The sequence below is a fragment of the Mustela putorius genome, unplaced genomic scaffold, assembly GCF_011764305.1.
Source record: "Mustela putorius furo isolate JIRA1106 unplaced genomic scaffold, ASM1176430v1.1 tig00000765_pilon_pilon_pilon, whole genome shotgun sequence".
Classification (NCBI taxonomy): Eukaryota; Metazoa; Chordata; class Mammalia; order Carnivora; family Mustelidae; genus Mustela; species Mustela putorius.
The window spans coordinates 769,377-793,505 of NW_025421470.1; the positions used below are offsets into that span (position 1 = coordinate 769,377).

General features: G+C 52.0%; 1 protein-coding gene and 1 pseudogene across 15 annotated transcripts in view; one reads left to right on the top strand and one right to left on the bottom strand.

Annotated features, from left to right (window-relative positions):
• Positions 1–24,129, bottom strand: part of PCBP3 (poly(rC) binding protein 3) — a 250,406-nt gene that overhangs the window by 121,367 nt on the left and 104,910 nt on the right. Inside the window, exon 3 of one of the 15 annotated variants that reach the window (XM_045084314.1) lies at positions 1,106–7,412. The exons of the other annotated variants lie outside the window; for them this stretch is intronic. Coding sequence (XP_044940249.1) covers positions 4,792–5,703 — 912 coding nt within the window. The 5' untranslated portion in view covers positions 5,704–7,412 and the 3' untranslated portion in view covers positions 1,106–4,791. Of the gene's footprint in view, positions 1–1,105; positions 7,413–24,129 lie in introns of those variants that run through there. 15 annotated transcript variants of the gene reach the window in all.
• LOC123393226 lies at positions 2,136–2,356 on the top strand (annotated as a pseudogene).

The following is a 24,129-nucleotide window of genomic DNA, read 5'->3' on the forward strand; positions in this document are numbered from 1 at the left end:
TCGCGTGTGTATTTCCTACGAACAGGGACAGCCAGAGAACCACGGCACGATGCCGGCAACCCGAGCATCGGACACCCATGCCATGCTCCCAGCCACTCCCCGACCACCCGCTCCCCGGGCCCAGCCACCAGACACACTCTCGCTTCATTTAGTAAGCCCATGTTTTTTAACACTTCATAAAAATAACAGAAGAGGGCATTCTAGAGCTGTGAAGTTAGAAATGCTATTATAAACCATGCCTCCCTTCTCAGAAGGTCAGGAAAATGAACTTCATGTGAAGTCAAATCCCACAACGAGTGTTTTTAAAGATAAAAGAAAATAAGGAACAAAATCACTTCCTTGCTTACAATAAACATACGTCACAGACACACTAAGAAAAAAAAATCTGATATCTTTAAAGTGATTAAAAGATATTAAGACGAGGGAGGAGATGAAAAATTGGTCAGAATTAGAAAAACTCAGAAATTAGGTCATAGAATTCACGGAAAGATTCAGGAATAAAAATCACTTCAAGAAACTAAGATGAAATTAGACAGCCCACGAGACTAAATAAACAACACAGAAAAATAGAAGAAAACTTGTTAAAACCAAAAGCAAAACCAAGTGCGGCCAGGGGGAAGGCAGCAGGGGCGGGGCGGGCGGTCGCTGCGCAGCGCGCTCCTCGGCAAGCAAGCGGCGCTCGGATCCGCGGGCGCACAGCCCATTTCCTCCGCTGACATTTTATTCACGGTACGCGCAGCTGTCCCCAGAAGGCAGAGCTACCGACGGGATTGTAAGATCACCTGCACAATCTGCTGATCTCATAAAGTGGCTAGGGGAACTCTGAGGTTTTCTGTGCCGTAAAACAATTTACAGACCTTAAAAATAAATTTCCGGGCACCTGGGTGGCTCAGTTAGTTAAGCAACTGCCTTCGGCTCAGGTCATGGTCCTGGGGTCCCAGGATCAAGTCCCACATCGGGCCCTCTGCTCAGCAGGGGGCCGGCTTCTCCCTCTGCCCCTCACCCCTGTCATGCTCTCTCTCTCTCTCTCTCTAATAAGTAAAATGTTTTTAAAAAAATAATAAATAAAATAAATTTCCTTTAGGATGCGTTAGGGTGTGTAGGACCGCTCTAGTGGCACGGGAGTGGGATCCCCGAGCCCCACTTTGGTCACTTCCATAGTGACAGGATATGCTGACTTATCACATCATACTGAGGCCCTTTCATTAATTGACAGTTTTTCTAGAAGATCATTCCTACTATCGAGATTTTCTAGTCTCTCTGCACGGAGTCTCTTGAAACAGCAGTCTCTGAGCATTCTAGCACCTTCCGCAAAGGCACCTGCATCTACTTTCTGGTTGAAGTCTTGCCTTTTTCCCTTGAGAAGTGCTAACGGTTAGCTCCACTGTTCCATGGTCTTCTCCAGGATTTACCGCACCCAGGGGCAAGTTTCCTTGTTCGGCCGTTGTCATCTCTACCCTCACTTGCACTAATTTCTCCTCTTTGGTCACAGCTATTTGCTGATTCCCTCTCCGGGCTGCTTGCTTTATTGGAAACGGTTTGGCTTCCTGACGTCTTCTCCAGAGACGGGCCGGCGGCACCCTTCACGTTTTGACACGTGTTGTCGTCTCCTCTTCCGTGCTTTGGAAACAGTTTATGCCTTACTTAAAAGAGTCCCAACTCTCCAGGCACATAATGAAGTCTGGGTTATTTCTGGTTCTCATCTTGTGGGGTATTCCCCAGTTTTATTGTACTTCGTGATTTCTCCTGCTGAAAAGTAAGACTTTCTTCAAAACCCAATTCACGCTAAGTCTGCTTGCGAATGGCCCGGTGTGTGGACAGCCCGGGAGGGAAGGAGGCGGGGAGGCAGGGCGTCCTGCGCGGTGAGAGCCGAGGCTGTGAAGGGCGCGGCGCCAACCCTTCGGAACTCTGGGCATTTTTCTGTCTTCTCGACTTCTCGGTTCAAGTTTCCGAGCACTGGGAAGTCTTTCCTTCATAATTTTATTCTTGGAAGTTTTTCCTTCATAAATTTTACAGCTATGCACTTATATACATAAAAGTTCCCCAGTGCATCTTCTCAGAGGATTGAAGCTTACTAAAATGAAGTATCTCTGTCCCATCTAGTGTGTTTTGTCTTTTTCTTGAACACAGGCTGCAGCTTTGCGCAGTGGCAGTACCGTACCCAATGAGGTTCATCCGCGGTACGATTATTGCTAATTGAAAACAAGGTTGCCAGGCCTGCTTTCCGGTGATTAGCATTTGCTTAGTACCCTTCCCATTAATAGCTTTTCTGTTCCTGTGTCACTGTCATTGTCTTTTATAAGACCATCTGAGTTTTGCCTTTTAATAGAGAAATTTAACATATATTTGAACTAATCCCTACATAATGTCTTACCTTACATACCTTCTATGACTTCTGTTTCTAATTTTTTCCCTTCTATTCTACTCTTGGTGACTTAATCAGGTTTTCTTTGTTCCAGAGTTCTTTCTTGACAAGATTTGCAGGTGTCCAATCTGTGCCTTGACAGGTGGCCGCCAGCACATCGTGAGCTGGCCTCAATGTCCATTTATGTCACCACGGGTCCAGGAAGAGCCCGCACACTCCCTGAAAGACTTAGGATTTAGGAAATGTGTGCTTTTCTCCTACTTATCACCATAAAACTATATACACACGAGATTATTTTCAACTATTTAATTTGCATAGCAATATGCATCAAAAATTATTTAGAGGTAGCTACACGTCACACTGGATTAACATCGCTCTAGACAGTTGTCTCTTTCTCACTTTGTCCGTCTTAGGGGTAAGTCTGGTAACCTCTGAGTCCTTGACTACATGAAAGTACCCTTCCTCTGTCTTTCTATTTGAATCTAGTCTGGTTATCACTAGAATTCCAGGTTGAGGATCATTGTTCCCAAGTACGTTGAAGATATCGATCGAATTAATTCTAGGCTACAAACTGATCGCTGAGACTCTCAATGCCAGTTGAAAACCAGACCTTGGCTCCTCCTGCTCACAACTTTCGGGAGTTCTCTATTTGGCGGGATTCGGGAATTTGACCCGAATGTCTCCTGGTGGCGTGGTTTCTCACTTCTCCTGCTCAACATTTACCATCTGATGCATCCTGGGCTCGGAGCAGGGTTCTTTTCCCATTACCCTTCCTCAGCTTTCTGTCTCTCCTTCTCAGACTTCTAGGAGACAGAAAATGGAGCTTCTCCAACTCACTTCGGTCTCACCACGCACTCACCCTCCCCGCTGCTAGGTCCTTGAAGTAGTCACTCCTCAGCAGCTCAGGCTCCTCCAGATCTTTGTTCCAGAATAGCTCTCAGGCCTCTAGATCTGCAGTTCAGAACAGCTCTCAGTACCCAAGGATCTGTGTTCTAGGATAGCTCTGGCTCCTTCAGGTCTGCATTCTGGAATAATCCTTGGCTTATCTGTCCAATCACCCATTCTTTCTTTGTTTCGGTCTGTTCTGTGATTCGAGCCATCCCAATGATTCTACTTTGACTTTCCCAAATCTTTGGTGGCTTCTTTCGAAGGAGCAATGTCTTCCTTCAGGAGTCGCCTTCTCTTCGTGCCATGGACTCTTCCCTTGTGCATCGTGTTTTGCTGTGTTTGCTGCCTTTACTGCTGGTTCTCAGATGCATGACAGCTCTGGGCGATGCCCACAGTTCCGCTTTTAACAGGCTTGGTTTGCCCATCATGGACACTAGCTCTGTTCAGTCTGGTGGGCCTCTGCTGCCGAAGGGCTGGGACCTGGTGCCGCACGTGCTCGCGTCTTGTTCTCTGCAGTAGCTCCCTGCCGCTCTCTGGAGTTGGTGGCCGGCTGGGACACATCACTGGACTGCCCTGGCCCAGAGCAGACACTTGCAGTGGGAGTCGGATGCTCCCCTCCCTGACCTTGCTGCACACTCTGCAGGGCTGGAGGGGCTGCCTGGCCCTGCTTCTCTGAGACTCCTGGGGTCCACGGGCCCTGAGACAACTGTCTGCATTCTCACTCTTCTCTGCATCAGGCCTTTCCACTTGTCTTCGGGGACGTCTGAGTGCGGAAGCATGGCCTGTTTCTACCTCTGAATAACCAAGCAGAACCCCGGACCCTTGGACTGCAGTTATCCTGCTTTCATCTCATGTCATGAATTTCTGTGCTTCTGTTATCTTAAAATTTCTGCCTCTTGGGGGATTCCGGACAGGGTGACAGCAGCCGTATATTCTCAGGTAACCATCCTGTTCCAATCTGCACAAGAACGATCTGGGGGCTGATTTGCACGGTCATCCCCCACCCCCCCGGCCACCAAGTGAAAGCCCTACCTAGGTTTTCTTCTCATAGCCAGCCGACCAGCTACCCAAAGTCTAGAAAGACCCTTTGTAACGATCTGGTGGGAAAATTACTCTCAGCAGCTCTGACCTGGAGCCCTTTGTGTGGCCCCCTCTGCTTCCCAGCCTGGCCGCAGGGGCAGTGGTCCTCCGAGGTGCAGGTTGAATGGGCCTGGGGACAGGGAGGCGATGACGAGCAGGACCCACCCCTCAATGCTGGGAGCCAGGCCGGGCTGTGACTGACCGGCGGCCCTGCCCGGCCCGCTGGGGTCCGAGGCAGAGCTCACGAGCAGATGAGGCCGGAGATGAAGCACGTTCTCACTTTCAGGAGCGGAGCCTAACCGCGCAGTTGCTTTGTATTTACTTAAAAGTTACCCTGCAATTTCCCTGTTGTCTGTAATTACCCCGTGTCACTACACAACACTTGCCGTGTAGTTAAAGGGTTGGCAGTTACCATAGAAACAAGTACTGTTCCCTAACTGGAAAAAGTAGTTGTATTTTTAAACAATTTCTTGGTTGTGTTCTGCTTTGGTGGAGATTAATCTACAACTGCCACCAGCTTCGAAGAAAGTCAGCCATGCGGCCTGCTGTCTCCGCCGCCCCGGCTCCGCCCTCCGGACTCTGGCCTCCCCTTTCCTGCGCCCCACCCGCGTGGTCACCAGCACCGGCTCCTCGCACTCAGCGGCTCCTCTGGCCTCCTGGCTTTCTTGCCCTGCCCTGGCAAAAGCCACAACGCTGTGAAGCGTAACTCTGGCAACCACGCCTGTCCCAGAGCAGCCGCAAGTCCCTGGAGGACAACACAGACAGCTCCAGCTCGCACCCCAGACCACACGCAGGGCACACAGCATCCTCGCCGCCGCCTCCCTGGTCTGGCCGTGCCGCCCGATCTCCCAACTCTCCCGCGCGGAGCTGAAGTTGAACCACGCGCCGTACCTTCTCTTGTATGTCAGACGCGAGTAACCCCGGCGGCTCACGGGACGGGGGACTTTTCTCCCGGAGTCCTTCGTCTTCCAACCTCCGAGGCCGCCTGCCCTCCCTCTGCCCCAGAGGCCCACCGCCCTGCCCTCCACAGCTCTGAGGGGGCTCGGCTGCACAGAAAGCCCCAGCTTCTCCCGTTGCCCCTCTCCCAAAGTGCTCTCCAAACGACCCTTGTCGCTCCTCGTCGCCCCTGCCCATCGACACCCACTGTGACACATGTCCCCCTGCCCATCAACAACGTGCAAGCCGCCCGGGACCTGCGTGAGTCCCAGTCCTCCCGCCCGATGGCGGCCGAAGGCAGGGGTGGCACGCGGCTGTCCCCTCGGTCCCTTGGCTCCCCCGCAGTCCATCTCAGCCAGTCGTGAGCAGGATGCCCGGACCCTGTCCTTGATCCTGTTCCCTCCTGGCCCTCCCTCGTGGAGTGCAGCCTGCATGGCCTCTACCCAGGTCCACACCTCCAGCCACCCTCCCCCAGCTCAAGGCTAGCCTGGCCCCTCAGTGCTCACTGGTCACCCAAATGTCGACGGAGCTCCCGGAACCTGCCCCAGAGCCAGCACTCAGGACAGCTCCTTTCCGGCCTTCACTATCCTTCCGGGCTGGCCTCACCCCTCACGGTCACCCCTGCCCACCCCCCATCACCTGTCACTTCCCTCCACACCGGAAGGTCCCCTGGCCCTACCTGCCAAACATCCCTCACTGCCTCCGCACACCACCTCCCTGGGCTCGGGCAGTAGCCCCTCCGAACATGCCCCTGCTTCCCACCCTGGGTCCCCTGAGCCCCTCTCCTCCACCCAGAAGCCAGAATGACCCTGCAGGACCCTAACTGCACTCAGGTCTGTCCCCGCCCACTCAGAGCAAAGGCTCTTATGGTGGCTCAGACCAGCCATCTTAACACCTGCCCCTGCTCAGCACCGCCACACGGCCCCTGGCTGGTTCCTCGCTCCTTCACTCACTCTCACAGCTTGACCGAAGGGTCACCTTCTCAATGAGGCCAACTCCGGTGCCCCTTCTGGTCACCAATAACCCCAACTGTGCACAGCTGTGCTCGCATATACAATAGCGTCCAACTGGGTGCACACATGTCCACGTGAAAACCCTTGATCACACACATGCACGTGCACACACTAACCCCAACCTCTCACCCCTGTGTGTGCAAACACGACCCCCCACTGTGCACACCTGCATACGCACATGCCCACTGCTGTCCGTCCTGGCACACGCGTGCCCACACAGGGGAACTCTCAACCGCACCCACGTGTAGGCACCAGCAGACTCACGATGCACCCGCTCACGACCGCTCTCTCTCCCACTTCATCCGCAGAGCTCGACAGCTTCGGACTTGTCCGCCGTGTGGTCCACCTGTGATGGCTCCCTGGGGAGTGTCCACTGCGGATCTGACCCCGTACGGACCGGGGCCTGGCACACGGGGGCACGTGTCCTACTGCTGAGTGACTGCTGACTCAGACAGCAATTCAGCTCCCCCGCCTCATCCAGTCAGTCCCAACCCCTTCGACCTCCCGCTGCCATCACTCTGTGTCCGACCTGAAGACAACGGAGTGTGGCCGGAGACAGCGTACGTGCTCTCTGCAGACAAGGAGCGACAGTCACCACGCGTGTGGACGGCATTACCGGAGGAACAAGCGGTCTCCCTACAAGGCAGCCTGTTCGGGGAAGGGGACAGACGGAGAAGCCCGGCGGCGGCTGAGAGGCCAGAACACGAGCAGGGGGAGCTCGTCCCCGTCAGGAGGCCCTCTCCGTCCGCCCGCGGCCAAGTGCGGTTAAGGGGAATCGGGGTGCAATTCAAGGTTAGGAACCTCAGAAGAAACGGTCAAGCAAAGGGAGCAACCAGACGTGAGGACGAGGCCCGAGTCCGAGTGAGAGGAGGGAGGGTCAAGATCTGGGCTGAGGCGGGTCAACCAACAGGCACCGAGGTCGGGTGCAGGCAGGGCACAGGTGGGCAAAGCAGGCCGGGAGAGGCAGGGGTCACAGGTGAGTCATCGTCTGGAACAGGACGGGGCCGGGCAGGCAGGTCACCAGCAGGGGCAGAGGAGAGAGTACCTGGGAGTGTCTCCTTCTCCCGGCCTGTGGACGCCTGTCCTGCCAGCCCACCTGCTTCCCCGAGGGTGAGGACACTGTCCAGCATCTACCAAAAAGCAAGGGAAAAGCGTCACGTTACCAGACAACTCAGGAAGGCCAACATTACGGCATGCCCCCACATCCTGCTCGACCCCAAATCCGCATCATTCTCACATGTGGGGTTCGCAGGCACCTTGTCCACTTGGAATTCAGTTTGTGTCCATCAGTAATTCAGTAGGTCACAGAGCTGCTCCCTGAGGAGACATCACATGCCCCTAACTGTGCCCCCCAGCAAGGGAACCCCCACCCCTTCCCAACTCTGCTCCGGTCGACATAGGCACCTTCACCCTTTACTTGCAGTGAACACACCTGAGCTACATGTCAAAGCTTCGAGTTTTGTGTGGCTTTTGACTGAGAGTACACTGTCGGATGGTGCACAAAGCCCCGCACGTAAACCTGGGGACACCGAGGTGCTCTGTGTGCTGCGAGCCCAGCCCAGCATCACTGTCCGCTGCAACGGAGTGGAGCGGCAGAGAAGGCCCGCGCGTGCACCGCATTACCTGCGTAGCAGGTCTTCCCCGTGGCTCCGGCTCTGTGGCCAGTGGCGCGAGCCCCCCACCCGCTGGGGGGGTGGCCTGGGTCTCAGAGGCTCCTCAGTGGGATCCAGGCAGCAGGAAACCACTTCCAGAAAAGTCAGATAAAATTTCAAGAGCCCGTCATTTTCCTAACCATACCTAACGAACAATGTTCCAGAAATAACATGCCGAGCCTGGTGCCCAAAACCAAATGACTGGAGGACCAAAGCAGGCAGTCTTTAAAAGGACAGGAAGCCAACACGTGCTCAAGCACTTTCGCGTTTGCTCCGCTACACCTGCTGTCTGGCCTGGGAGGCAGGGAGTGACGTCACCATTTTTACAGAGGGCCGGTCAGGCTCAGAGAGGGAAAGTGGTCGCCAGGGGGGCGCGCGCGTAATGATTCTCACTGGGAAAACCCAGAGCCGAGCTCCCGGAATCCACCCGGGAGACTGCTGGCCTCTCTGGGTCCTGTGTGCTGTCGCGGGGGAAGCGGGAGGTGTAATTCCTTCAGAGGTACGGGTAAATTTAGGATGCGCTGCTATTTGCAGCATTTTAATGACTGTGATTCTGTGTCCCTTCCGTGGAGGAGCAGCGATGTTGCCAGAACTCTCCCAACTCAGCTGTGCTCTCCAAAGTGGGGGGCGAATCACCTCGACTCACAGTTCAAGGCTCTTAAACTTCTAAGCCATTTGCGGATACCACGAGTTTGGAATAGGCCTGGCAGTACAGGTACGTTTTTCCATTAACAATAATAACTATCAAAACTCTTTTTGGTCTTGGGTGGTCTTCCTAACTCTTCAACGCTATAGGTATTTAAATATAAAGAGTAAAAAGCAAACAAATGAAATAAAAATGAAAAATAAGCCTCCTGCTATTTTTGAGCTCACAGTCCCTGTTAACATTTCTTGGTGGGCTCACCCAGAAATTCTCTGTGCATGTTGGAGGAAAACGCACACACTTTCTTCTACACCTGGTTATTCTTGACATCAATACGCCTCGGAATTTTTTTTGAATCACCATGTCCAGAGGTCTCTCGGCATGAGAAGAGAACGTAACCAAAATCTAGTCCGTACAGGACTCTGCAAACTGTAGCCCGTGAAATTCATGGGTGCTCTGTCTCTACACAGTGTGTATGTGATTCAAACATTTGATCTTCGACAAATTGAGAAGTAAAAATAGTCCCTTGTCAGTTTAACTGTGTAAGACTGTAACTGGGAGCATTTTCAGTGAGGCTGAGCTCTTTTTTATGTGTACTGAACTCTGTGTGTGCCAAAGACTCCCTCACGGCCTTTGTCCATCAAGCAGAACTGGTGAGTCACCAAAGGCGCCGCAGAGCTACCAGATTTACGCCTTGCTCTGCCGCCCCGAGAGAGCTGTTATCTAGCTATTTTTAGTTTCTTACTCACAGTCCCTGGCAATGTTCTTAAGTCCCTAGGGACTGGCTATCTGGTCTCAGAGGGCACGGTGTGCACGGACGGTGCCCTGTCACCCCTCCACGGCGCTCCCTGTCAAGGTTCGCGCTCCTCCAGCGCTGCTCTCCTCACTGGCTGGCCCCCTGTGCATCTGGGGGTCGCTACCAGTCTCCGTCGGTCCTTTTACCCTCTGATCCGCTGCACACTCTGGAGTCTGGCTCTGCCACCACGAGCATCTTTCAGCAAGGGCCTGTGAGAATCGCTTTCCTGAAGTCCTCACGTGTGTGAAAATGTGTTATTGAGAAATTTCGTTCTTTCCTCGAGATTTTGTCTACTTTGCTACACTTTTATCTAGCATGAAAATTTCTGTGGAAACATCTGAGGTCAGCCCTTATATCTTCTTTATAAATGAGGTAGCTATAAATAGAAAAATGGGTAAAAACTGAGAAAAGCACTTCACAAAGAAGAGATCCAAACGACCAATAAGCACATGAAAAGGTGCTCGGTCTCATCAGTCATCAAAGATCTGCGAACGAAAACCGAAAGCACACCTAAGTCTGCACTCACAGACTGTCTGAGATACGAGTCTGGCAATACCTCGCCAAGAGGCAAGGCCGAGAGCCACGGGCGCTGGGCGCAGGCTAGCGCTTTGTTCCCAAGCCCTTCGGCCTTACAGGAAAAGATTATCTGCTAAGTGTCATGGAAAATTCTGATGTATTCAGTCCCAACCAAAGATACCCAAACAACTTTCACAGGTAGGAGAATCCATCAAGCAAACAGTGCAAACAAACCCAAAAGTAACAACCCGAAGAGGGTAAGCGCCGCGGGCATCTGCACAACACCCGACGAGGGGCCGGCCGGGTGCCGGCTGCAGGAGATCCGCCAGGAGGTCACTCTTTGGAGGGCATGTTCTTGTTCCTGCACCATTTCTTCACCAATTTATGGGCCTTTGAGAGGCTCGGGGCTGTGCGCGGAGTGCATTTACGAACAGTAACAGCTCAGCAAACACCATTAGGACAAAATGACAGCTCAGCGGGAGTATCTTTTAGGACACATGGCGGCAGCCGCACAGCGGAACCAAGTGCAATGGGCAACGCCACCTCCGCGGCCTCTCATGCGATGTGCGCGCAACCCGTAGGGCCTTCGTCCAGACACTGCGCAGTGACAGGACTTCCGCGATTTCTGTGGAATAAGGTGGGAAACATGACCGAGAAATTGCTAATAAATCACATCGACATTCACGATGAAAATACAAATTAAATCCACGGTGAGACCCCTCTTGGTAATGACCCATCATGCCACCCACATATTTTCTTTGGTAAAGTGGATATTCGAATCTTTAGGTCATTTGTAATTATGTCGTCTGTCTCCTTAGTAGTACATTTTAGGAGTTCCTCATACATTTTGAATACTTTAGATCTGCAAATGTTTTCTCTCACTCTATACCTTTTCTTTCCTTTCTCTTAACAACCTCTTTTGGAGAGCAGAAAATTTTGAACATTTTAAAATTTAATTTAAAGAAGTGCAATTTATAAATTTCCTCATCTTAGGGGTAATGCTTCTTATGTCATAATTAAGAAAATTTTGCCTAATACAAGGTTACCATAGAATATTTCATGCTTTCCTCTTGATGTCTGGTAATTTTGAGGATGTCTGGTAATTTTGAGTTTTAGAAGTAGATTTCTGATTTACTTTAATTTTATATATAATGGGGAATATGGATCAAAGGTGGTTTTTTTTTTTCTTTTTTGCATCTGAATGTACAATTATTCCGGCACCATTTTTTTTTCTTTAAAGATTATTTATTTATTTATTTGACAGACAGTCAAATCACAAGATCACAAGTAAGCAGAGAGGCAGGCGGGGGGGGGGGGGAGCGGGCTCTCCGCCGAGCAGAGAGCCCGACGTGGGGCTTGAGCCCAGGACCTGAGATCATGACCCGAACCAAGGGCAGGGGCCCAACCCACTGAGCCACTCAGGCGCCCCTCCAGCACCATTTTTGACAAAACGATCCCTTTCCCACTAAATTGCCTGGCGCTGTTGTTGAGAATTAACTGACCACATGTGGCACGTCTACTTCTGGACTGTCCACGCTGACCCACTCACCTACTGGCCTGTCTGAACACCTACACCGCACCACACTTACTACGGCTCACAGCGACTCATGAAATCAAACAGCGCCAGTTGTCAAGTTTCTACCAAAACCCCTGCTGGAATTCTGACTGGGAGTCCCTTGAACCCATGGGTAAATCTGAGGAGAATTAACCTCTTGAACATACTGAGTCTCTGAACCATGAGCACGGTTTACTCTCCATTCGTTTCTGTCTTCAATAATGCCTCTCAGTTTTGCTACCGAAAATAATATTTTTTCAATTTCTAACTATTTGTGGCTAGTACAGGGAAAAACAATAGATTTTTTAGCTTGTATCCTGTAACCTTACTAAACTCACCTATTCTAGCTTCCTTTTTCGGATTCCACAGGACACTCCACACACACAAACGTGGACTGAGAACACAGTTTCGCTTCTTCCTTTGCAATTCCAGTGCCTTTAATTCTTATGAGGCTGACAGAACTTCCCAGAAAAGACTGAATAGACGAGGTGAGAGCATGTCTCCCGGCTTCTTCCTGGTTGTAGGGGATACGTTCAGTTCTTTGCCATCACTGTGATGTTAGCCGTGGGTTTCTCACGGAGGAGAAACCCAGCTCCAGGGAGGAGCTCCCTTCTAGGCTTCGCATCCTGAAAGGTTTTACCTGGAGCAAGTGTTAGACTTTGTCAACTGCTTTTACTGCCCACATGGAGAGGACACTGTGTGCTGTGGTCAGTCTGCTTACATGGTAAATTACACTGAGTAATTTCAGAATGTACAAGATACTTTGCATTCCTGGGATAAATCCCAATTATTTTTTCTATATTTTGTATTCGATTTTCTAAAACCTTGCTAAGTTTCCATTTATGTTCATAAGGGATATTTGTCTACTGTTTCCTTTCCTTTGCTGTGGTTGTCTGGTTTTTTATTTGGGTCATGTTGACCTTATAAGCTGAGGTAGGAAGTATTGCCTCCTTTTGCATTTCCTGGGAGAGTTTATATAGAATCGGCGTTATTTCTTCCTTAAATAGTTGGTAAGATTCAGTAGTAAAGCCCTTTGGGCCTGGAGGTTTTTCCTAGATAAGAAGGTTCCCAATATAAACTCAATTTCTGAACATCTATAGGTGTGTATACATTTCATCTAAGCTATTGATCGGCATCAGGCTGAACAAAGATCCATCTTTTTTCCTATATCTGGCTAAAGGTTTATCAATTTTATTAATTTTCTTAAAGAACCACTGTTTGCTTTCACCCATGTCCCCCATTGCTCTTTCGAGTCTGTACGTCACGGATTCCCACTATTTCCCTACTCTGTTGGCTTCGACTTATTTTCTTTTTCTGGTTCCTTAAGGTAAAAACTGAAAGTCAGTGGTTTGAGACATTTCTCCTTGCAAATAAATGTTCGATGCTGTGAGTTTTCCTTGAGGTGATTCTTTGGCTGCACTGCAACTATTCCGGTACTGTGCTTTCATTTTCATTCACTCAAAATAGTCCTATTTCTGTTTCACTTCTTCTTGAGCCATGGGTTATTTGAAAGTGCATCATTAAGTCTGCAGGTCTTTGAGGATCTTCCAGATACGTTTCTCTGAGTGATTTCTAACCTAAGTCCACTGTGGTCAGAGAGCGGCCGTGCTGTGATCTGAACTCTCTGCCATGGTAAACGCTCCGTGCTCTTGCGTGTGACCAAACCCTGTTGACCAGCCCTCCGCCCCATGCTCCGCCCCTCGCACAGCTGCTCCTGGACCAGAGGTCTGGAGGGAGGGGAGCACCGTATACTCAGCGAGGCACACCTCTGCGACAGACCACAGCAGGTCCACGAGGCATCTCTGGGGTGAGTGACTGCCAGTGGTGTTCTCTCCTGGGTCAGAAGCAGAAACTCACTGGGATGTCCTAAAGGGGTGTGAGGGAAAATAGGATCTCCTCCATAAAAGTCACACTTCCAGAGAAAATATAAAGAACCAGGTCATTTTTGCACAGGTAGAAGGCCTGACTGCTCCAGTACCTGGGGTCTGCACCTGCCTTGATTAGCTAATATTTGGAAAGTAAGGGTAATGTTAAGAGGAAAGTCTCCTCCCTAGCCTAAGGAGTTCAAGCCAATCAGGAAGCTAAATGAACGGGAGGGAAGGAAATTCTGGGGCAGAGCAGCCCAGTCTCTATTTGGTCGTTATGCCCATTCGATGTATTAAACGTAATGACCTCTCTCTCACATTAAATGACTGTTCTATTTTTTCCTCAAATATGAAACCAAACCCAAAAATATTTCATCAGAGGAAATCAATATAGTGAACTTAACTGAACTGTCATCTAAAATATTTCATATAATCACATGACCCAAGAATTGAAGGGGGACCTAGGTTCACCCCACGCTGGACTACCCCGTATCACTTGTGACACTGGGCCATCCACAAAGCCCCTCAACCTCAGCCAGCAGCATGCCACCTCACGCCTCTCCTGACTGACCTTTGAAATCTTTCCAGTATCTTCTAGCCTGAGCCCATTCTGGATCCCTTTGTTCCTAACCCAGTCCCAGTCCTGCTGCACGTTGCCCCTCCCACTCCCCACCCACACTCTGCGGGGCTTGAGCCTCACGGACCGATGACACACGTTCACGTAACTCGTCTGAGGGTCTCTCCCTCTCCTCGCTGCTCGCTCCGAGACGCTGCATTCACGACTGGGGCGGGGCTGATGGCCACACTCTTCCCTCGGCATGTGCCCTTCCTTCGGGACAACATGCTGCTCTCCAAGGGCTCAAACTGCCACCGACTTCCAGCCACCGTCTACACCACACTGCTAATGAAGCGTTTTAACGTTAACCGAAATCTCCATGCCCTTACTGGACGCCCACTGTGTGCTTCAGAGAGACGTTGAGTAAATACACCAACCACATCGTCTGTGGAACCGTGTGTGGGGTATCGGCCCATTGTCTCTGCTTCAAGATACAGCATCTACTGGACAAGAACATGGGAAGAACTTCATGGTACAGAACCCGAAGCCTGGCCCAAGGCAACGAGAGGGGCAGCGCTCTGGGGAAGGTGCACTTCTGTCCGTGACAGTGGACAGGCTTCCTGGGCTGAGCCAGAAGGAAGAACAAACACTTCAAGCCAACGGGAGGGCTCACAAAGGCCGGCTGCTGGCCCGAGCGCACCTGTTTCTCTTTCCTTCTCCCAAATTTCCAACAAGTAGAGCAAAGAAATCGTGAGAACAAACCACGCATGGCCGCAAACACAGAGGCCTCTCTGCGGCTCCCACAGGACAGTATGGACGGCGGGCGTCCTGAGGCCCCTCTGAAGCCCCTACAGAGAGGAAGCGGGGCGGGAGCGCGGACGTGGCACACGGCTGGCTGGCAGAGAAGGCTGGCCCCAGCCAGGCAGGGTGCCACGTAGGAACCAGAGGCCACAGAGCTTCCTCTCAATACCCAAAGGGATGCTGGTTCCCACAGAGACGTGAGGCGCAGCCCGACTAAAGCGTAACTGGCTCGAAGTCCGAGGACCCCAGAAAGGATCCAGCTGAGGGACGTGGGGGCCTCTCAGAAGATGTGCGCGCACGCCGGAGCACAGGCAGGACAGAAGGGACTTCTTCAAGGGGTAGCAAACAGAGAGAAAGAAACACAGAAGCAGGAAACTGTCCTGCCACATAAAGAAAACAAAAACACGGCAGGCCAGGAGGCCTTGCTCAGAAACATGTACAAGAGGAACGTAAGCGAGTTTCATCAGTCGCTTTCAGGGACAGGCAGGAAGATCAAAACTCACAGAACGAGATACTAAAGAATGACAGGACAACAGTCTCAAAGAAAGAGAAAACAAGGCTACCAAGAAAAGGAGTCACAATAGAATTTGGAACAGCTTCAGAGGAATAACGTCCAGACGAACTATAGAACACTGCAGGGCGCTGGGAGCCAAGGGAGAGCCTGGGACGGGGAAGGGGGCCAGGCAGCCTGCCCGCCACTGGGCGCCAGCGTCCCTGGTCTTTCAAGAAGTCACTAAACCATCACATGATGAGAATGCCCCCAGCTGCCTGAGTAGGTGGCAAGTCCACATAGAGGCTCCCACGGCAAGACCTGCCACCAGCCCTTCTCACAGGGACTGGGGCCCTTGGCAGGCCGGTCAGAGCCCACCCATCCCCACACCCTCTGACCGCGGCCTGCGCAGGCACCAGCACTTCGGTTCCGGCTCTGAGAGGGCGCCTCCCAGACTGAGGAGTAGATTCTACAACCCACTGAGCAGTTTAAACACTCTTCCACTAGGTTCAAATCCCAGAATGACCGTGGGAGCACAAGGGGAAAAGGTGGCAGTGGCACCTGCGGTCCCCACACCTGGTGGGCCCGGCAGCTCCGCAGGCTGGAGCTGGTGCCCAGTGAGTGTGGGGGACAATGAGAAGGCAGAGGCGGAGGCTGGGCCCACAGCTCACATCTCCCAAGCCAGGAATGCTGCTACTGCTAACGCCCACTCTGAATTTCTGGAACAGAGCTGTCGTCACACGGGTGCTCTGGCCAGTCAGAGGAGCTGCTGGGACCCCACAGAGGGAGGCAACAAGGGCACGGGCAGGACATGACGGGTGCACGTGTGCGTACCAGGTTCTCCCCAGGCCTCTGCTGGACGGTGGAAGGACAGTCTCCAGGAGGCAAAACCATCAACTTCTCACGCAATGTACACATCAAACAGTGTTCTGAGCAGTCTTCAATGTTTCTTCCGCTAAACAAATTTAAATCTCCACAACTTACCAAAAAAATCATAGAGATACACTAAATCTAGTTGAATTGCCAGAAAACGATCACACAGGAGTGTGATAATAATATACTGGGAATTTGAATAAATCTCCCTTCAAATGCATCTGCTTTGCAGCCCCTAAGAAACCACGATCACATCCCACAGTCTGATGCTAAGTAACAAGAATTCTGCTAATGATTCTCACCGTGTAATTGGAGTGCCTTCGGCAATTCACTGTAAGTAAAAGCAAAGTCAATAACAATATTCTACAAGTGAGCCCCTCCAACGGCGGAAATCTTCACCATGAAAGGTTTGTGCCCAGGAGCCCGAGGGCGGCGCTGAGGGGAGACAGCGAAGGCTGCTGGAACCCTGGCCAGGGCCAGGGCAGGCCACACACAGAAGGTCCCCACGGCCCAGGGGTCTCCCCGTAAGAAAGTGAGAAGACAGTCCTGCCAGGGCGCGTGTCAGGGAGCAGCCCGGAGAACAGAAGTGGGCGCAGCCCGGCAGGCACGGAGGCTGGCGTGGCTCGGGCCGCTGGGGGCGCGGCACAGGCTGAACGCTCCAGGCCGGCTCTCAAACCCTCCAACAAAACCGAGACTGCCAGAGGCCCCCCAACCTCCCAAGCCCCCGTGCTGTGCCGCCGTCCGGCCCGCAGCTCCTGAAAAGGCCCGGCACGCGCGCCCGTCCCTCCGAGCCCGTTGCTGCCCCTTGACACTGCTCCAGCCGCGGGAGGCCCGGCCCGGGTGACAGTCAGCCCGGCGATGGCCTCCCGCTAGGCGAGACCAGACCCACCTCCGTCACCAGAGAGCACCCCTCGTCCGTCCCCCCACGTCAGGCCCCTCATTTATTCAGATGTGGACGAAGGAGAAGCCCCGCGGGAGGCAGGGAGGTGCAGCTGCAGGGCCAGGTCCTCAGTGAGGAACCACCGTGCGACCCAGCAATGCCTCTCCTAGGGACGGACCCCAAAGAAGCGGGGGCTAGTGTTCAAACAAGAGTTGTGTGTGCATGTCCACAGCAGCGCTGTTCCCGTGGCCAGAAGGTCGAGGAGCCCTCACAGCCATCAGCAGAGGAATGGACAATCAAAATGTGGTCCACCCAGACGGCTGAGCAGCCTCTGGTCAGAAAAAGGAACGGAACCCGCTCCACGCCACACTGTGGAAACAACCCAAACACAAGCTGAGCGAGAGAAGCCGGACACCGAGGCCACACACCGCACGACTCCGTATGTATGCAACGTCCAGAGCAGGCCAAGTCTGGAGACAGCAGACCGAGACTGGTGGTCTGGGGCTGGCGCAGGGCCAGGCAGGGGACAGCCTCCCAGGGACGGGTCTCCTGGAGCGCCGATGGCGCTTCGAGACCAGACGGCGAGGTGGCCGTGCAGCACTGTGAATGCGCTCCCTGCCCCCGAACGCCACCGAGCTGTGCACCTGTAAACAGCTGCTTTCGGGTTATGTGAATTTGACCTCAGTAAAAAGGGGGGAAGTGGCCACCTTGGGGCTGCTGTCAGGATCCAAAGGGAGTGTTATGTTGCTGTGTGCGTGTGCGTGTGTGTGTGCGTGTGCGCGTGTCTGGACGGGTGGACAGACATGAAGGGTACAGAGGGAGGGAGGTAGACCGTGTCGGACACGCGGCTTTTGTTTTGTTGTTCTTATTAATTACGCGTTGGCCTTCCCGTTGGGTTTAAAACCAAACAACGAACAAGCTGTTAAGAATCTGCAGGTTAGCGAGGATGCGGCCCAGACAGCAAGAAGCCTCCCTGGCCACGCGGAGCCCTGGCAACACACCCTGCTCAGGCTGACGAGAAGTCAGCCTCCCCTCCCGCCTGCTCAATGGCCAACAAGTGACCAGGACATCCGTCTGCATCTGTTGGGCCTGGACTGCGACAGGTCAGACCTCAGGCTGCTCGGGCTGCCGCAGCGGAACAGCACGGGTGAGCAGCTTAAAGGACACCCACGGACTTCCCGCCACTCCAGAGGCCAAGGGCTTGCGGCCAGAGTGCCCGTGGCGTCAGCGGCAGGTCTGCAGACCGCCAGCTTCTCACTGCGCCCTCACGCGGGGGGACGAGAGGGCACTGGGGTCTCCCGCTCCTCCTGCAAGGCCGAGCCCTCAGGACCTCACGTAAGCGTGATTTTCTCTTTAACGGCCCCTCCTCCAGATACAGTCGCAGGGCAGGGGAGGGCTTTGACATGAACTTGAGGTGCGGGCTGGGGTGTGTGGGTGTGTGTGTGTGTCTGTGTGTGTGTGTGTGTGTAGAATTTGGTCCATAGCACCGGGTTTCTGTGAAGGATGCGAAAAGAGGTTCCGTCGTGGTGAGCCACATGAACCACGCAGGCGTGTCTATTAACAACTCCGGGTCTGGCCTCGGGATCCAAACTGAGCAACTGGCCCAAGGTTAACCAGTAACCAGACGGGGACTAACTAACGCTAGTGGCTCTCCTGGCGTGCTCACCCCCAGCACGGCCGTGAGGCCCAGCCACGTCGGTGTTAGATGAGAGCAAGGGGCAGATCCTCGTCCCGGTGCCACGGCGGCTCCGAGCTTGAAAGGCGGAAGTCCCGCACCCAGCACCGCCCGGCACCAGAGCCCACTCCTCCGCGGCCGCGTCTCCGGGAGGCACTAAGCATCCTTCAGCAGGCGCGCTGGACTGAGCGGAACCTGAGCTCCCCATTCTCAGTGACAGGAAGGAACAGAATTGCCGGCCCTTGTTCGGTAGGAATTATTCACTTCTTACATTTTCTCTGACTCTGTGGGGGTCATACCTGGTCACTCTGGAGAAGGTCGGTGGTCCCCATGGAAACCCCACACTGCAAGGCTGAAGCTGTGCCTGGGTGGGAAGCAGGGACCAGCCTGGAGGTAGATGCCCCAACAGCTCTGGGGCAGCAGGCAACTGAGGAGTTGTGCCAGGACACCGTCCGTGAACCAGGGCCTCGTCAGCGGCCCCAGGTCTGACCGGCCCGTTCTGCTCCAGCCGGGGCAGTGTGGCCATGGTTCTTCAGTGCATTTGCTGGCTTGGCTTAACCTGAGCTCCTTCCTACTTCTCTGTGTTGTCCTCCTATTTTTCAGTTGCTGTTGTCACCAACTTCTTCATGGCAGAAACATAATTTTTCTACAACAAAAAATTCTGATCACGTCATTACCTGCTTTCAACCAGCCCAGAGCTGGCCTTAGCCTGAGGCAGCGCTGGTGCTGCTGGAAAGGCCTTCTGGGCCCCAGCCTGGCTCCCAGTACCCCTAGAGTAGTCTCCACGACAGGTAAATAGCCGGCCCGCACGGGCACCAGCTCACACTGCTCTACCTGGAACAGGCACCCCGCCCTCCACCACCCTAACTAACAGCTGCCACTTCCACATGGATGGCTCTGCTCCAAGCAGGACCTGGCACCGAGTGCCGTCTGGAGCCCAGCAAAGTAAGCTGGCATCAGACTTAGGCTGAAAAATGGCACAATCACTGAGACAGGCACAGGCTGCCCCAAGGGCACCAGAGATCTCCAGGGCCAGGGCTGTGCTGGGTCAGGGCTGGGGTCGGGGGGAGCATGAGAGAAGTGTGTGTGTGCATGCGTGTGTGCAGGTACACGCACGACTGAGCTGTCCTGGGGACAGACAGGCATCTCCACACTGGCTCCTGTCTTACTTCTCCTACAGACACCAAGCACACACACTTCCAGTTGGCATCTGGAAACCTGTCTGTGTCTCCACTGCTTATCAACTTGCTAAGTCACAAGAAGTTGCACATTAAGTATTTCTCTGAATTTTTCTTTAAAAAAAGGTCTCCCAGCAGATGACAAGAGACTGTTCCCTGAACCCTCCCGCCAGCCCCCGTGCCGAAAAGACTCCCTCTGTGAGAAGCGTTCTCCTGGCACTGGGAGGAGGCCCACAGGGCAAGGTCACCCAGGATATCTGTGGAGAAGCTGGGATCCAAACTGAGCAACTGGCCCAAGGTTAACCAGTAACCAGACGGGGACTAACAGCAGCTCCACTGACCTGATCAGCACTGCCCTGCAGATTCTCAACATTCACCTTGACCAACAATCTGGGCACAGCCCCCAGCGCTGGGCCGGTCTCGTGCTGCAGGGCACACAGGCAGGCTGACGAAGCCCCAGGATGCTTCCAGGGAAACAGTGCTGGCAGAGCTGGGGCAGAGAAGGCCCCGGGGGGACCTGACCCCATAAGCCCCCATGATCCATACCTGAGGTTGCACCCTTTGAACCAAGCCAGGCCCAAGGAGGCTCAGGAGAGACGCACATGTTCCTTCGGGAGGTGTTCCTGTGAGGACAGTGGCCTGGTGCGGGAGGGCAGGAGCTGCACCAGAGGTGCCCTGTGGACCGGGTTCTGTGCAAGGCATCTTCCGAGCCGCCTGGTTACTCCCACAGCGCCCTGGCCTTGGCGTGCAGAGACTCAGTAAGTTGTCCCGGTCCCACGTAGGCGGGACAGGGGCCCCGTTCAGACCACTCCCTGCTCCCTGGGAGGCAGATGGGAGCAGCAGGCCGACAGCGCTCAGCACAAGCCGGTATGGGAGCCAAGCGCAGAGAGGGCCCACGCGCCTCCAGCTCCTCCCCACACTGCAGTCACACGAGGCTGCCCCCCTCCAGAGCAGGTCACCCCCAGGAGGGACTCAAGGCCACTTTCAAACAGCCAGGCAGGCCACAACGTGGGAAAAGACCCTAGCCTAGCCCAAGTCCGTGGCCTCGCTGGGAAGCTGCCACAGCAGGTCAGCACTGGGCCTGCTGGGTCTACCCTAGACCGGGCTCTGCTGGCAGCTCCCTGTGTCTGAGTGCATGTTCCCTATGGGCACGAGGTCCTCCAGGCAGGGGAGGCTGTGCCCATGGGGAGCAGTGAGTACATGCTCTGCCCCAGCACCCCCCCCCCCACCGGCCCGTGCCTCCACCACCAGCCCATCCGTGCAGCTCCAAGCCTCTGAGGCCCTGTTTCCGGCAATGGGGCCAAACTCCCGTACCTCCTCCCTTCCTGGAGCGCAGCAGCTCTGGCGCGGCCCCATCCAGCCCCCAGGAAGCTCACATCTGCCTCCGCACTTGCGATTATCACTTAGCAAACACAGAACGATGACACCACTCTCCCTCGCCAGAGCGCGGCAAACAGAAACTAGCATGTCAAACTCACTTTTGCGTTCTGTGACTTCGTTTAAATTAAAAGCACGAAAACACCTTTAAGGCGTCTGGCTCCAAGGCCTCCCTCCCCCACCCTGTGCCTGTGCTCTCCCAGAAAGCTCTCAGGGCTTGTCCTCGGCCAGAGCACGTCCACAACTGTTAGAAGATGTTCCGCGAGTCCCCTGCCCCCTCCCCCAGAGCTGGGCTTCTGAGAGGGGCTTCATGACAGCAGCAAAATGGTACCCCAGGTGGTGGGTATTAGAGAGGGCACGGATTGCATGGAGCACTGGGTGTGGTGAAAAAATAATGAATACTGTTATGCTGAAAATAAATAAATTTAATTAAAAAACAAACAAAAACCAGTGGTAACAGGTGGACCTATCATGGTGAATATTTTCTAATGTGGGACAAAATGTCCAATCACTATGTTGTATGCCTGAAACTAATATAATACTATATGCCACTTTACCTCAATAAATTAAAAAAAGACTGTAAAAAAGGTACAACTTTAAATACCATATTTAGAAAACTGTATCAAATACTTATTTCTACATAATGGTTAGAATATTAACAGGTTCTGATATATATACATATATATATATAAAATATTTATTCGCCATTAATATGTTTTATTATTTTCATCATTTCTCACCAGTGAACAAAAATGGAAACTAAAGTAATGAGGCATTAAGGATATGTAAGCATATAATGAGTTTTATTTCAATATATTATAAAATTTTACTAGTTATATTGCCATAGACAAATTATATAACCCCTGTGTGCCACAATTTCATCTTCTAGGGATAATGTAAGAATCAACTACACTGATTTGTGATAATTAAATAATAAAATATTTGTAAACCTTTCAAAAAAAAAAAAAGGGCTAAAAAAGTCACAAGGTCAGAACAGCCCACACCCCACCCACGGGCGGGACCTGGTGGAAAGCCAGCCGCCCTCCGGCCTGCCACACAACCATATTTGCTCACGGCTGTCTCTAGAACAGAGACACTTATCTCAATAAGAAAAAGGGGGGAGGAAGCTTATCAGCTGGAGTTTCACACGCCCAATAATAAAGCTATTTTTCCACAGTTACCGCAATAACGAAAGCCATTACATAATCCGAAGCTAAACTAGCTGGTTGTTTAATGCAGACCACAGCAAGTCTACCCACTCGCTAGCAAATCCGGAGTACCATAGGACCAGACCAAAATGCACCAGCGACGGGACTGAGACTTCCAGGAGCACAAGAAACGGGTGGAAAGAATGACCGTCCTGGAAGGAGGCATGGAGAATGAGAAGAAGGTAGTTGTGTCAGATAGATGTGTCCTGGGTACGCAGAGCTAGTTCCCCCCAGCAGACCGCGTGAGCAAATCCCACGCCCACGGTCAAGCAGTGAGATAGGGGGTTTTAAGGTCCTTGGGTTGCTTCGGTGGGTGTGAGGATGTCAGACTTCGGTAAGTTAGGAACTCACATATGTGATTATTTCTAGGGTAAAAACCCCCCTATCTCCACTCCCTCCCCACTGGCGTGACATGTGTTTTAGTTGCACTCTGTTGTTAACCTTGGGAGACATTTGCCACACAGCTTTAAACATTTAATGTGTGTTTGGATTATCTCACATGCATACAACTTTCCGTTTTTAATTTCTTAAATCTCAGACCTTCCATATGAAACAACTTTCTTTCCTTCTAAAATAGATTCTTTAGAAATGCTTTTAAGAAACACCTATAGGTATCCAGTTATCCCAGCTTTTGTTTATATGAAAATGTGTTTATTTTACCCTTGTTTCTAAAACATTCATTAAGTGTAGAATACTGGAGGATTTCTTTCCTCCCCCCACATGAAGATCTAACCACCCTCCTGTCTCTGTCGGTACAGTTAAAGTCGTCTAATGGCCTTCATGTTTCTCCTCTGAACAGTGTCTTTTTCTCTCCGACGGATCTTCTGTCTTTAGGGTCCCGGAGGCTCATCATGCTGTGTTTAGACGTGACATCTCCCCGTTTCCCCGACCGGTAGCTGTTAGGGCTCCTGAAACTGTAGAGTGGTGGCTCTCACCAATTCCAGAAAACGGCTAGTCACTACCTCTTCAAATATTAACTCAACCCTATTCCTATTGCCTTTTTGGGGGGAATACCAGTGAATTCTGCTAAGTCTTGTCAATCTCTGTCCGGGGCTCCTTTCCTCTCTTTCCCTGTTTAGATCTCCTTCTGTCTTCGAGCTGCACTCTGGGTAATTGCTATAGATTACAGTGAAAGCCACAGAGTATGGTGAATACGAGAAAGAAGTAACAAGAAGTGTAGGGTAAGAAAGTCTGATATGATGTAATTGGGGTTTTTGAAGAAGAGTAAAATGTGGCAGAGGTAATATCTGATGAGATGAATAACATAAATTGTTGAAGAGAGTTGTTCCAGTCGAAGGACTGAGATATCAAACAGTAACTTGGATCCACACAAAGAAATGAAGAGTCTTACAATTACAGAAATTGAATTCATGGTTTAAAACTCCCCAAGAAACTCCATGCTCAAATGGCTTTAATGGAAAACTCTAATAAATAATTAAGAAAGAATGTCAATCCCACACACACACACCCTGAAAAGAAAAAAAAGGAGCGAACACTTCCTCACTCACTTTACGAGATCAAAATTACCTTAAGAGCAAAACCACATAAAACATTCAAGGAAAAAACAAACAAAAAATACAGACAGAATTCCTCATGAATACACAAGCAGAAGTCCTGGACAAATCCCCTTTCTATAATGCATTATTATGTGTAACTAAGCAGAACTTAGCCCAGCAATGTTAGTTCAACATTCAAAATTCAACCAATGTAATTTAACCATTTTTATAGATTAAAAATTTTAAAAAACATTATTTCAATAGATGTAGAAAAGCATTTGACAAA